General features: G+C 46.3%; 1 protein-coding gene across 1 annotated transcript in view; it reads right to left on the reverse strand.

Moving 5' to 3' along the window:
- Positions 1-1,200: 1,200 nt before the first annotated feature.
- Positions 1,201-12,525, reverse strand: part of LOC140406939 (phospholipid-transporting ATPase IH-like) — a 68,396-nt gene continuing 57,071 nt past the window's right edge. The window contains exons 12-15 of the mRNA XM_072494780.1: positions 8,259-8,318; positions 7,660-7,787; positions 1,670-1,805; positions 1,201-1,317 (exon numbers count right to left, since the gene is read on the reverse strand). Coding sequence (XP_072350881.1) covers positions 1,216-1,317; positions 1,670-1,805; positions 7,660-7,787; positions 8,259-8,318 — 426 coding nt within the window. The 3' untranslated portion in view covers positions 1,201-1,215. The remainder of the gene's footprint in view (positions 1,318-1,669; positions 1,806-7,659; positions 7,788-8,258; positions 8,319-12,525) is intronic.

Raw genomic sequence — 12,525 nt, forward strand, 5'->3', positions numbered from 1 at the left:
TACCCACTACCCTCTGCGTAAAAAACTTGCCTCGTACATCTACTCTAAACCTTGCCCCTCTCACCTTAAACCTATGCCCCCTAGTAATTGACCCCTCTACCCTGGGGAAAAGCCTCTGACTATCCACTCTGTCTATGCCCCTCATAATTTTGTATACCTCTATCAGGTCGCCCCTCAACCTCCTTCGTTCCAGTGAGAACAAACCGAGTTTATTCAACCGCTCCTCATAGCTAATGCCCTCCATACCAGGCAACATTCTGGTAAATCTCTTCTGCACCCTCTCTAAAGCCTCCACATCCTTCTGGTAGTGTGGCGACCAGAATTGAACACTATACTCCAAGTGTGGCCTAACTAAGGTTCTATACAGCTGCAACATGACTTGCCAATTCTTATACTCAATGCCCCGGCCAATGAAGGCAAGCATGGGGGAAGTAATGTGGATCCTCGGGGAATTTGGTAATTTTTCGGGGTATAAATTGAACATGGGGAAAAGAGAGATGTTCGCAATCCAGGCAAGAGAGCAGGAGAAGAGATTGGGAGAGCAGCCGTTTATAAGACCATAAGACAAAGGAGCGGAAGTAAGGCCATTCGGCCCATCGAGTCCCATGGCTGATTTCAACTCCATTTACCCGCTCTCTCTCCATAGCCCTTAATTTTCGAGAAATCAAGAATTTATCAACTTCTGTCTTAAAGACACTCAACGTCCCGGCCTCCACCGCCCTCTGTGGCAATGAATTCCACAGACCCACCACTCTCTGGCTGAAGAAATTTCTCCTCATCTTTGTTCTAAAGTGGCTTCCTTTTTTATTCTAAGGCTGTGCCCCCAGGTCCTAGTCTCCCCTGCTAATGGAAACAACTACCCTACGTCCACCCTATCTAAGCCATTCATTATCTTGTAAGTTTCAATTAGATCTCCCCTCAACCTCCTAAACTCCAATGAATATAATCCCAGGAACCTCAGACATTCATCGCACGGTGCCAGCGAATCGGCTGGCGATGCCATGGGGCTTTGTTACGTGGACCAATTAACGTTGAATAGCGTTGCTGACAGAGCACCGTGAAGCTTGTGGCAGTTTCCGTTTACTACCACACTTAGAAACCTTTCTGGAAAATCGTGCCCTCTGTATTTTTAGGGAAGAAAATTTATTATTTATGCCAAAAATGAGATTGCAACTACTAACAAACGCACAAAAAGCTTTTAAGAACAGAGTTTAATCAGAAGTCACCACAACAGTCAGGCATGTATATTGGCCTTAAATGAGATAGACAAGGTGAAAGAGAGCGAGATCTTACCATGTTCAGCTTGGCCCTCATTAGCTGGTGTTAGAAAAAGAAGCAAAAGGCAAAAGCAAAAAAAAGACAGAAAATAAACAAATGGCAAAAAATGCATAGAGTCGTTTAAGTAAATTAAAAGGCATCAAATTCACAACTGAAATATTTTCAGGAGACTAAGAGAGCAGAAAGGAGAGTAGATAATAGTTAGAGTAAATTATATTTTCCTTGGGCAAGTATAAAAATATCTTAGTGGCCATGCCATAGATTAAACTGTAAAATTGAGCTATGTAAAATATTAGAGATACATTTTTACCCTAAAAATGTCAGTAGATAAGAACGGTAGACCACTAGCGCTAGATAACTTATTCCTACATATTTGAGGGAGTATACTTACCTGTCCATTGCTAGACATGGTCGAATTGTCAAATAGAAAGTAAGCACCAAAGAAAAATGCCACAGCATCAAATACTCCCAGGAATGTCCAATAAAGGAACAATTTCCAAGACAACAAGGCATTCTTGGCAATGTCCCTGGTAGTTGAGAAGAAAAGCATTAAAATTATATTGAGAAAATTCAGCTGAACTCTGTACATATGTGACTGATTTTTCCTTTTCATTTCAGCAACCCCCTTCATTTTACATCCTTCAACTTTGTTCTTGGTTTTTTGTGAAACTAGCAAGGTGACATTTATTGTTTTGAACAACTGAGTAGCTTGCTAAGGATATTAAAAATAACTGCAAAGTGTGGACTCAAGTGTAAGCCAAGTCAGGGTAAGAGGGAAGATTCAACCCCTGAAAAGCATTTGTCAACCAGGTGGGTATTACACAAATTGGGCTGCTTTCACAGTCAGTGTCATTCAGGTGCTTGCCCAAGTTACCAGATTGATTGAATTCAGTTTCACAATTTGCCTTGGTGAGATCTTACAGAACCCCTCGGCTAGAATAATAGCCACTACCAGATTGTAACATTCATTATGGGACATAATTGTCTGCTTAATACACTGTGCTTTTTGAAAACACAAAATCAAAATCATTAGGTCAAACCTGACTTCCCAAAGTATTTTCAGCTCTCAAAATAAAACATAATGAACAATATACTTTGTCACACAATTGTTTTACAATTCCTTAGCTGAGTTATATTTCCCTTGCTGCCTGTGGAAGGACAAAGAGTTGAAACAATTCAGAGATATCTGTTTCAATTTAACTAGGGCCTATTTTTTTTTTAATGATTTTTGTGCTGTGAGTAAATTTTTTTAGGGGGTGTTCTTCGCAATACAAATGCATCTTCGCCAAGTTAGAAGAAACCTGAAGATGGTGGCTCCTACCTGGAGGTGTTGGTTTTGCATCTTTTTTATGGGTGATTAGTTTTTTCCTGGACTGGAATGTCTATGGATACCAGAAGATGGTGAGAGCCTTGGCCCAAGAGTGAGGGGACTTGTGGCGCAGGACAAGCTGAGAAAATGGCAGAGGGGCAAAGCTCATTGTCGATGGAGCAGCTGCCAATGGAACAGTTGCTGAGTTTCATCAAGGAGGAATTTCGGCAACAACGGAAGGAGATGCAGGGGGACTGGTTGAAGGCAATTGTGATGCAGTTGCACCTCTTTGTGGCACCTTGGATCAGGTGGAGGAGGTGCAAGGGGTAACAATCCAAGAGGTGGAGAAGGTAGCGTCCGACCTAGTGACGGGATTGTGCACTGGAAGCGGAGATGGTGGTCCTGGGGGATGTCTGCAAGACGCAGCAGGCAAGGGTGGAGGATCAAGAGAATCGATCTTGGCGGCAAATTGCGTACTGTGGGCCTGCCAGCAGGAGTTGAAGGAACGTGTGCCACGAGTTACGACGCAAAGATGTTCTCTACAAGGCACCGGAGGCAGAAGCCAAGAGTGGTGGTGGTGGGGGGGGGCGGGGGGTGGAGAGAGATTTTGAGGTGGGTCAAGGCATGTCGGAACTGCAAGTAAGAAGTAAATCAGGTCCAGATATACCAGGACGTTGGTGCTGACCTGGCCAAGGGACAAGCGGGGTTTAATAAGGCCAAGGCGGTGCTGATTCGGTGCAAGATCTACTTTGGGGTACTGTACCCAGCCAAACTTTGGGTTTCTTTTGAGGGCGGGGAATATTTTGCGAAGCCGGAGGAGGCGAATCACTTTGTCAGGGAGCATGGTTTGGGGGAGGCTGGGTTGAGCGAGCGGGGGCTGGGTTGAGCGAGCGGGGGCTGGGTTGAGCGAGCGGGGGCTGGGTTGAGCGAGCGGGGGCTGGGTTGAGCGAGCGGGGGCTGGGTTGAGCGAGCGGGGGCTGGGTTGAGCGAGCGGGGGCTGGGTTGAGCGAGCGGGGGCTGGGTTGAGCGAGCGGGGGCTGGGTTGAGCGAGCGGGGGCTGGGTTGAGCGAGCGGGGGCTGGGTTGAGCGAGCGGGGGCTGGGTTGCGGGAGGCTGGGTTGCGGGAGGCTGGGTTGGGGGAGGCTGGGTTGGGGGAGGCTGGGTTGGGGGGAGGCCGGGTTGGGGGGAGGCCGGGTTGGGGGGAGGCCGGGTTGGGGGGAGGCCGGGTTGGGGGGAGGCCGGGTTGGGGGGAGGCCGGGTTGGGGGGAGGCCGGGTTGGGGGGAGGCCGGGTTGGGGGGAGGCCGGGTTGGGGGGAGGCTGGGTTGGGGGAGGCTGGGTTGCGGGAGGCTGGGTTGCGGGAGGCTGGGTTGCGGGAGGCTGGGTTGGGGGGAGGCCAGGTTGCGGGAGGCCGGGTTGGGGGGAGGCCGGGTTGGGGGGAGGCCGGGTTGGGGGGAGGCCGGGTTGGGGGGAGGCCGGGTTGGGGGGAGGCCGGGTTGCGGGAGGCTGGGTTGCGGGAGGCTGGGTTGCGGGAGGCTGGGTTGGGGGAGGCTGGGTTGCGGGAGGCCGGGTTGGGGGGAGGCCGGGTTGGGCTGGGGCTGACTGGTGGACTTTGTAACTGGCGGCAGTCACTGGGCCCTTTGGTGCCAGGTGTACACTGTTCAACCGTTTCATACTTTGTACATCCTTTGTAAAGTTTATGATTGGTTATTCCAATGTTTGCGCGTGTTCTTGGGGTAATTGAGAATGTACTGTATGGGGTTGTTTGGGTGTGTTTTTTCTTTTTTACTGTTATGGGTTTGGGAGGGGCTGGGAGGAATGGAGAGGAGGGGAGGGGGTGGTGCAGATCAGGGGGCGTGGGGGTGGATGGGTGAGTAGGAAGGGGTAGGTGGTGCCCTTTGGTTGGGTCGCCAGGTGGGAGTCGCCACGCTAGCAGGCAATGCCAGTGAATGGAAGCGGAGTGTGTGTGTGTGTGAGGGGGGAGGGGGAAGGTGGTTAGCCAGTGTGGGGGGTTGGGGGAGAACTGGGGAGGGGGTGGGGGAGAAGCTGGGGAGGGGGTGGGGAGGGGGGGGCGAGGGGGTGCAACCTGTTTGGTATGGTGGACAGTTTGGATGTGGACGGAGGGGGGCGGTCATCTTGGGTAGGCCCGGTTTAGGGAGATATTGGGGGGGGGGGGGGGGCTTTGTGATGATGGCAGACCTAGGGAAGAGGGGAAGCAGAAGCCTCTGGTAAGGTTTGTGACATGGAACATTTGCACATCTATAAGGTTTAAGGGCAGTGGTGATTTACCTGCAAGAGACACACTTGCGGGTGAAGGACCAGATGCGACTGAGAAAGGAGTAGGTGGGGTAAACATTCCACTTTAGGTTTCAATCGAATTTGAGGTGGGTCGCAATCTTGTTTAGCAAGAAAACAGTGCTTGTGGTGGAAATCTAAGTACAATATATCCACCAGTTTCCATTTATCCACAGCGCATGAGACTCCTCCAAACGCTTCTAACATTTTCCCCATGACAGGTGTTAGCTTAACTTGGCCAATAGTTTCCTGCTTTGTGTCATAGAATCCTTACAGTGCAGGAGGCCATTTGGCCCATTGAGTCTGCACCGACCTTCTGAAAGAGCTCCCTCTCAAGGCCCAATGGGAACTGGGTGTCCGAGTGCATGAATCACAAATGACTAATACACAGGTACAGCGAGTGATTAGGAAATGACTCGTATACAGGTACAGCGAGTGATTAGGAAATGACTCGTATACAGGTACAGCGAGTGATTAGGAAATGACTCGTATACAGGTACAGCGAGTGATTAGGAAATGACTCGTATACAGGTACAGCGAGTGATTAGGAAATTACTCGTATACAGGTACAGCGAGTGATTAGGAAATGACTAGTACACAGGTACAGCGAGTGATTAGGAAATGACTCGTATACAGGTACAGCGAGTGATTAGGAAATGACTCGTATACAGGTACAGCGAGTGATTAGGAAATGACTAGTACACAGGTACAGCGAGTGATTAGGAAATGACTCGTATACAGGTGCAGCGAGTGATTAGGAAATGACTCGTATACAGGTACAGCGAGTGATTAGGACATGACTAGGACACAGGTACAGCGAGTGATTAGGAAATGACTCGTATACAGGTACAGCGAGGGATTAGGAAATGACTAGTACACAGGTACAGCGAGTGATTAGGAAATGACTCGTATACAGGTACAGCGCGTGATTAGGAAATGACTCGTATACAGGTACAGCGAGTGATTAGGAAATGACTTGTATACAGGTACAGCGAGTGATTAGGAAATGACTAGTACACAGGTACAGCGAGTGATTAGGAAATGACTCGTATACAGGTAGAGCGAGTGATTTGGAAATGACTCGTATACAGGTACAGCGAGTGATTTGGAAATGACTAGTACACAGGTACAGCGAGTGATTAGGAAATGACTCGTATACAGGTACAGCGAGTGATTTGGAAATGACTAGTACACAGGTACAGCGAGTGATTAGGAAATGACTCGTATACAGGTACAGCGAGTGATTAGGAAATGACTAGTGTACAGATACAGCGAGTGATTAGGAAAGCTAATAGAATGTTAACATTTAGTGTGAGGGGAATGGATTACAAAAGTAGGGAGGTTATGCTTCAGTTGTCTGGGGCATTGGTGAGACCACAACTGGAGTATTGTGCACATTATGAATCTCCTTATTTAAGGAAAGATTATAAATGCATTACAAGCAGTTCTGAGAATATGCATTAGAATAATACCAGGAATGAGTGGGTTGTTTTATGAGGAATGTTTGGACAGGTTAGATTTGTAACCACCAGAGTTAAGAAAAATAAGAGGCAACTTGTTTGAAATCTTTAAGATCCTGTGGGGTGTTGACAGGGTGGACGTGGAGAGGATGTTTCCTTTTGTGGGAGAATCTAGAACATGGGGTCACTGTTTAAAAATAAGGGGTCGCTGATTTAAGACACAGATGAGGTGACATTAACTCTCTCTGAGGGTCATCAGTCTCTGGAACTCTCTTCCTCAAAGGCAGTGGAAACAGACCATGCAGCTAAATTCCATTTAAAATCACGCTCTTCAACTTTAACAACAAATTTCTTCTTTGGCACCGATCAAAGTCCTCCTGTAAATCCAAGTATACAGTATCTGCTATATTCCAAAGTCAACATACTCTGTGCTTACCTCAAAAATGAAATTCAATAAGAGAAATCCATCCTGCCTCTTACAAATGCCCAAGTAGCCCAGGTATTTGTATATTCACTAGTTTATTCTACATTATGGACCTCATGCTTCACCAAAAACTGAGGGAAGACAACTGGCTTATAAGTGCCTGACTGACCCCAGTCCCAGCGGTGTAACATTCACCATCCATCAGGTCTTCAGCAGAGCTCCTCTTTCGAAGGAGTTATGCAAAATTATGCCAAGAGCCTTCATTATTTCCTTGTCAATCTCCTTAGGGATTTGGGGACAAAGGTTACTTAACACAAAGAACTTTCCCATTTTGTTCCATGAACTTTTAAAAATTGATTCTTTTCGAAAGTTCACTGCTGCTCTCTCAGTTAGAGTCACCTCTGTCGGATGTTGCTTCAAACAGAAAGTGGAAAAGGTCTGAACTTTGCTGAGGGGCACAGAGAGCTGAACATAATTCCTCAGATTTAATGAGGAGATCTGAATAACTGAGCAATGAAGGTGCTGCTCAAGATTAAAATGCTGCACCAAAATAAACTTACACTGCAATATCTTTGTCAGCTATCTAACCGACAATTCATTCCGTTCATATTTTAATTTCACCAGTGAGCAGTCTTTCAATTTGTGATGGATAATTTCACTTGAAAATCAGCTCCTCTGTAAATCAACACACTCTACACCTCCTTTGGGAATTTAATGCATCAGATTAAGATAAATTCATCAATCATGCGACTCCGGTGGTGGAGCTGCACTTCCAGCAGGCTCCCCCCCCCCCACCCTCTCACAGTATGGCTTGCTGAATTTACTCAGCAATGTTCCATTAAAAGAACATTGCAGCAATTGCAACGTGCCTGACATGCTCATAGCTCTAAGTTCACCTGTATAATGTTGGGTTTCTTTTCAGTGCATCAATGCTGACATGCTGTTCCGTAAGGCTGTACAACAGGATGGGAAGCGACGTGAAGCTGATGTTGTACAATGTAAGGTATGCAGTATCATACAATGGCTGTAAAGGAAGAAACCCTTCATTATTTTGCATGTTTCTCAATTATCAATATAAATCAGCCCAGAATTTCAGACCCACCCCAATTTACATCAATGCTGGAACTGTGAGAAGTAACCCAACAGTCTTTTGGGGGAGGACCCAGGGTTTAACTCAGCGATTGCTCCTACAGCATAATTCTTTGTGTGAGGAACAGCAGCCTGTTATTGGGCCACAAAAACAAAACACATTGTTGTGATTTGTCATTGATTTGTTACAAATTTTACATCAGTCTTGGAAAGTGCAATTCACACAATTCAAAACATAAAGTCACTGAAGCACCTATGCTTATTACTGACAACTTTTTTCTCAATCAACACAGACTGTAATTGTGATTCTGCCTTGTGTGATCAGCTACATTCACAGCAATATTTTCTTCACCAGCAACAGAATGATATGAACATACAAAATGGATCTATGGAACAGACTACTAACCTGTTGAGAAAATCCACAAAAGAACTGATACAAAAACTGAGGGAATATGAAGCAAACATTCTGGAAAACAACACAATTGTGATTAATAATTAAAATACTACAACGATAAAAATCACAGAAAAACAGAATGCTTACAAAACAGAGGGAGGTATTCAGCCCATTGTCTGTGCCGAGTCTCTGAAGGGGGCATTCCCCCATCTTTTCCCCATTGCCCTGAACACTTGTCAGGTAATAATCCAATTAAGGGGTGGCAAGGTGGCACAGTGGTTAGCACTGCTGCCTCAAGGTGCCGAGGACCCTAGTCATTGTGTCACTGGGTCAGACTCGAGACTAATGATTCAGATGAAGGGACTGAATGTAATCTAGCCACATTTGCTGATGATAAAAGTTAGGTTGGGAAGCAAATTGTTGATTCTGTATAACTTCTACAGAGCTAAGAGAGGGAAAAATGTGATGGGTTTTATATTATTTAAAAGGAGATAGAGCAGGTGGAGTGAAATGGAAGGCCAGGAATAGGTTAAGCTCAGGACAGATTTGTACCAGCCTCCCGAACAGGCACCGGAATGCGACGACTAGGGGCTTTTCACAGTAACTTCATTGAAGCCTACTTGTGACAATAAGCGATTTTCATTTCATTTTCATTTGTCAATGATGTAATGGGCACAAGACAAAGGTAGCATTACTCCCTCACATATCTAGCATCCACAATATTTTGAGTTCATTCCTTCTTGAATTCCTTGACTGAAATTGTTTGCACTACACTCTCAGGCAGTGCATTCCAGATCCTAACCATTCGCAGCATGAAAAAGCTTTTCTTTGTGTTATCTTTGCTTCTTTTGACAAGTTCACCACAAAAATCGCAATGTGAACAATGCAGACAAACAACTAGACTTTCTGCACTAAAGGTCAATAAGATTCAAAAAAGGTGCAGTTTTTTGGATGTGTTTGGTTTTTGGATTGATGGATAAAGGACACGCGATCTGTATTAATTTTGTCCTGCATTATCATTTTACAAAGTTTCCCCATTATTGAGGTTATACTGACTGGCCTTATACATGTATATATTTCTATGTACTAAATCTGAGAAATTTAGGAACATAGGAATAGGAGTTGATCATTTAATCTCTTGAGCCTATTTCGCCACTCAATATGATCATGTCAGATCTGTGGCCTCAATCCACAAACCAACATTTGCCCCATATCCCTCAATACATTTTGATAACGAAAATCAGGTACAGATTTAAATTTTACAGTATCAATTACTGCTTGTGGAACATAATTTGAGACAAAGGTGATTCTCAGGGATCACCCAAGATAGAGATAAGGAGGAAATTCCTCACTCACGGAGCAGTGAATCTATGGAATTCTCTACCGCAGAGGATGGGTTACTAAGTATATTCAAGGCCGAGATCGACAGATTTTTAATCAGTAAGGGAATCGAGGGTTATGGGGATGAGGTGGGAAAGTGGAGTTGAGGATTATCATATCAGATCTGTCATGATCTCATTGAATGGCAAAGCAGACTCGATGGGCTACTTCTGCTCCTACATCTTATGGTCTAATTCTGCATTCTCTCTCCATTTATATGATGTTCTGCTTTTCTGTTCTTCCAGCCAAAGTGAACACCTCACATTTTCCCATATTATATTCCATCTGCCAAATTTCCACCCGTTCACTGAACCTATCTATCTCCCTTTGCAGACTCTTTGTGCCCTCTTCACAATTTGCTGCCCAACCTAATTTTTATCATCAGCAAATGTGGCTACGTGACACTCGGTCCCTTCATCTGAATCATTAGTCTCGAGTCTGATAGTTGAGGCCCCAGCACTGATCACGGTGACACTCCAACTAGTTACAGTTTGTCAACATTACTTATAATCTTTATTATTGTCACAAGTAGGCTTATATTAACACTGCAATGAAGTTACTGTGAAAAGCCCCTAGTTGCCACATTCCGGCACCTGTTTTGAGTACACGGAGGGAGAATTCAGAATGTCCAAATTCAGCACGGTAGCACAGCAGGTAGCATTGTTGCTTCACAGCTCCAGAGTCCCAGTTTCGATTCCCGGCTTGGGTCACTGTCTGTGTGGAGTTTGCATGTTCTCCCCGTGTCTGCGTGGGTTTACTCCGGGTGCTCCGGTTTCCTCCCAAAGTCCAAAGACGTGCAGGTTAGGTGGATGTGCTGTGTTAAATTGTGCCTTGGTGTCCAAAAGCTTAGGTGGGATTACTGGGTTATGGGGATAGGACGGAGGTGTGGGCTCTTTCCAAGGGCCAGTGCAGACTCGATGGGCCGAATGGCCTCCTTCTGCACTGTAAATTCTATGATTCTACGACTCTTTTAAAAAAATAAATTTAGAGTACCCAATCCATTTTTTCCAATTCAGGGGCAATTTAGCACGGCCAATCCACCTACCCTGCACATCTTTGGGTTGTGGAGCGAAACCCACGCAAACACGGGGAAAATGTGCAAACTCCACACAGACAGTGAGCCAGAGCTGGGATCGAACCTGGGTCCTCTATGCCATGAGGCAGCAGTGCTAACCACTGTGCCACCGTGCTCTGATTCTATGACTCTAACAGCACGGCCTTCAGGACTTGTGGGAGGAAACCGGAGCACCTGGAGGAAACTCACGCAGACATGGGGAGAATGTGCAGATTCCGCATAGACAGTGACCCAAGCCGGGAATCGAACCTGGGACCTTGGTGCTGTGAAGCAACTGTGCTAACCACTGTGCTACCTTATTTATCCTCACTCTTGTTAATTTGCCATCTTTTGAAGGGCAGATGGTCTTCTCCAGGTTCGTTCTTTTCCATTTACACTTAGAAGAACACATTAATTGCACTGATTAAAATGCACAGGCTGGGATTTTCTGCTTCCAGTCACAGCGAGCAGGTTTGATGATGCGAACGTAAAATATCATGAGAAGGCCCTCAATGCATGAGTTGGCGTAAATGCAGGACACGATTGTCCTCTTCCCCGATCAGCGGAGGGCTGCATTTCCCACCTTCCAACCTCAGGAGCATCATTATAATACATTAGCGTATCATTATCAGACCCAAACTTCAGAATCATACCCGTACGTCAAATAAGGTTTTCACGGCGGCGTGATGTCAGATTGGTGCAATGTATGGCTGTTTGCAAAAGGACTGCTCCTTGCGAGCAGATCTCTTAGGGGAGGTCAGAGGTGAGTGCACTCAATCCGGTGCAGGGCTTGCGGAGCTGCTCCGTATTTTCAGGGGGAACGGGAGTGGGGCGAGGGGGTCACAGTCAATTCTTAACAGCAGCATATTTGAGAATGCTTTATGACACTGGAGCAAAAGCTTCTATGAAGGGCTGGCGAGAGTGTAGGCAAGCCTGGGGCATGGGTTTCTTTGAAGGGCTGTGCCCGTTGAGAGTGGGTGGGAAGTCAGCAAGGAAATAAGGTTCCATGTAGTCACAGGGTAGAGCAGTGGTGCAAATGGAGGAGGGATGTAGACAAGGGCAAGGCTAATGGCAAAAAATGTCAATGATCAGTACTCCGTTTCTGCAGAGATCATTTAGCTTGAGCTCAATTGACATGCTTGGAGTCGGACTAGTCACGCCTTTGCGCCCACTGAAGCAGCAGTTATGTGCGAGAGTGCGGTTTAGCATTTGACCCATGGCACATAGGCTTCCAAATTCAATGACTGTTATGGTGTGACTGTACTATTGCCCAACTGGGCAAGCTGCAATATCCTCTCAGAAAGGGGCATGGTGCACTGCTTATTGACAAAGGTCCCCCATGGGCCAAGCTAAGCTCAAGTCTTTGAATGAAGATTAGGACAACGTCTGAGCCTGAGATGAGGGCTCAGAATGCAGAAGAGTGACCGAAGCTGTCGCCATTTGGTCATGTGGCGTGGGGTGGTGTGGGGCTTTGCACAACCAGCAGGCGAATTAAGGACTAGACATCAATGTTGTAACCAGGGCTGAGTCAACTGGCTTCGAGAAGTAGCTGAAGATGATGAATGGACAAATAATAGTCCATAGCACACAAATGCTAATTATCAGGTCTCCCTCTTTGATACTGCATCAGGGACATCGCACTGTCATTCTTCTCACTCACAGGAAGGAGAGGTGATTTCAACGGTGGTGCTGGTCAGGGGCAGAACCGTCAAAAGTGGTGACAGGGTCTCCTCCACACGCAGAGAATGAACTCCAGAAAGCTGTCACTTAAAGGCAACTCACTAGACCAAGGCTCTATAGATGACGCTTGACATGCCTGCAGATGTCTGAGAACCAGTGCCACCG

This window comes from Scyliorhinus torazame, unplaced genomic scaffold (assembly GCF_047496885.1).
Source record: "Scyliorhinus torazame isolate Kashiwa2021f unplaced genomic scaffold, sScyTor2.1 scaffold_1032, whole genome shotgun sequence".
Taxonomy (NCBI): domain Eukaryota; kingdom Metazoa; phylum Chordata; class Chondrichthyes; order Carcharhiniformes; family Scyliorhinidae; genus Scyliorhinus; species Scyliorhinus torazame.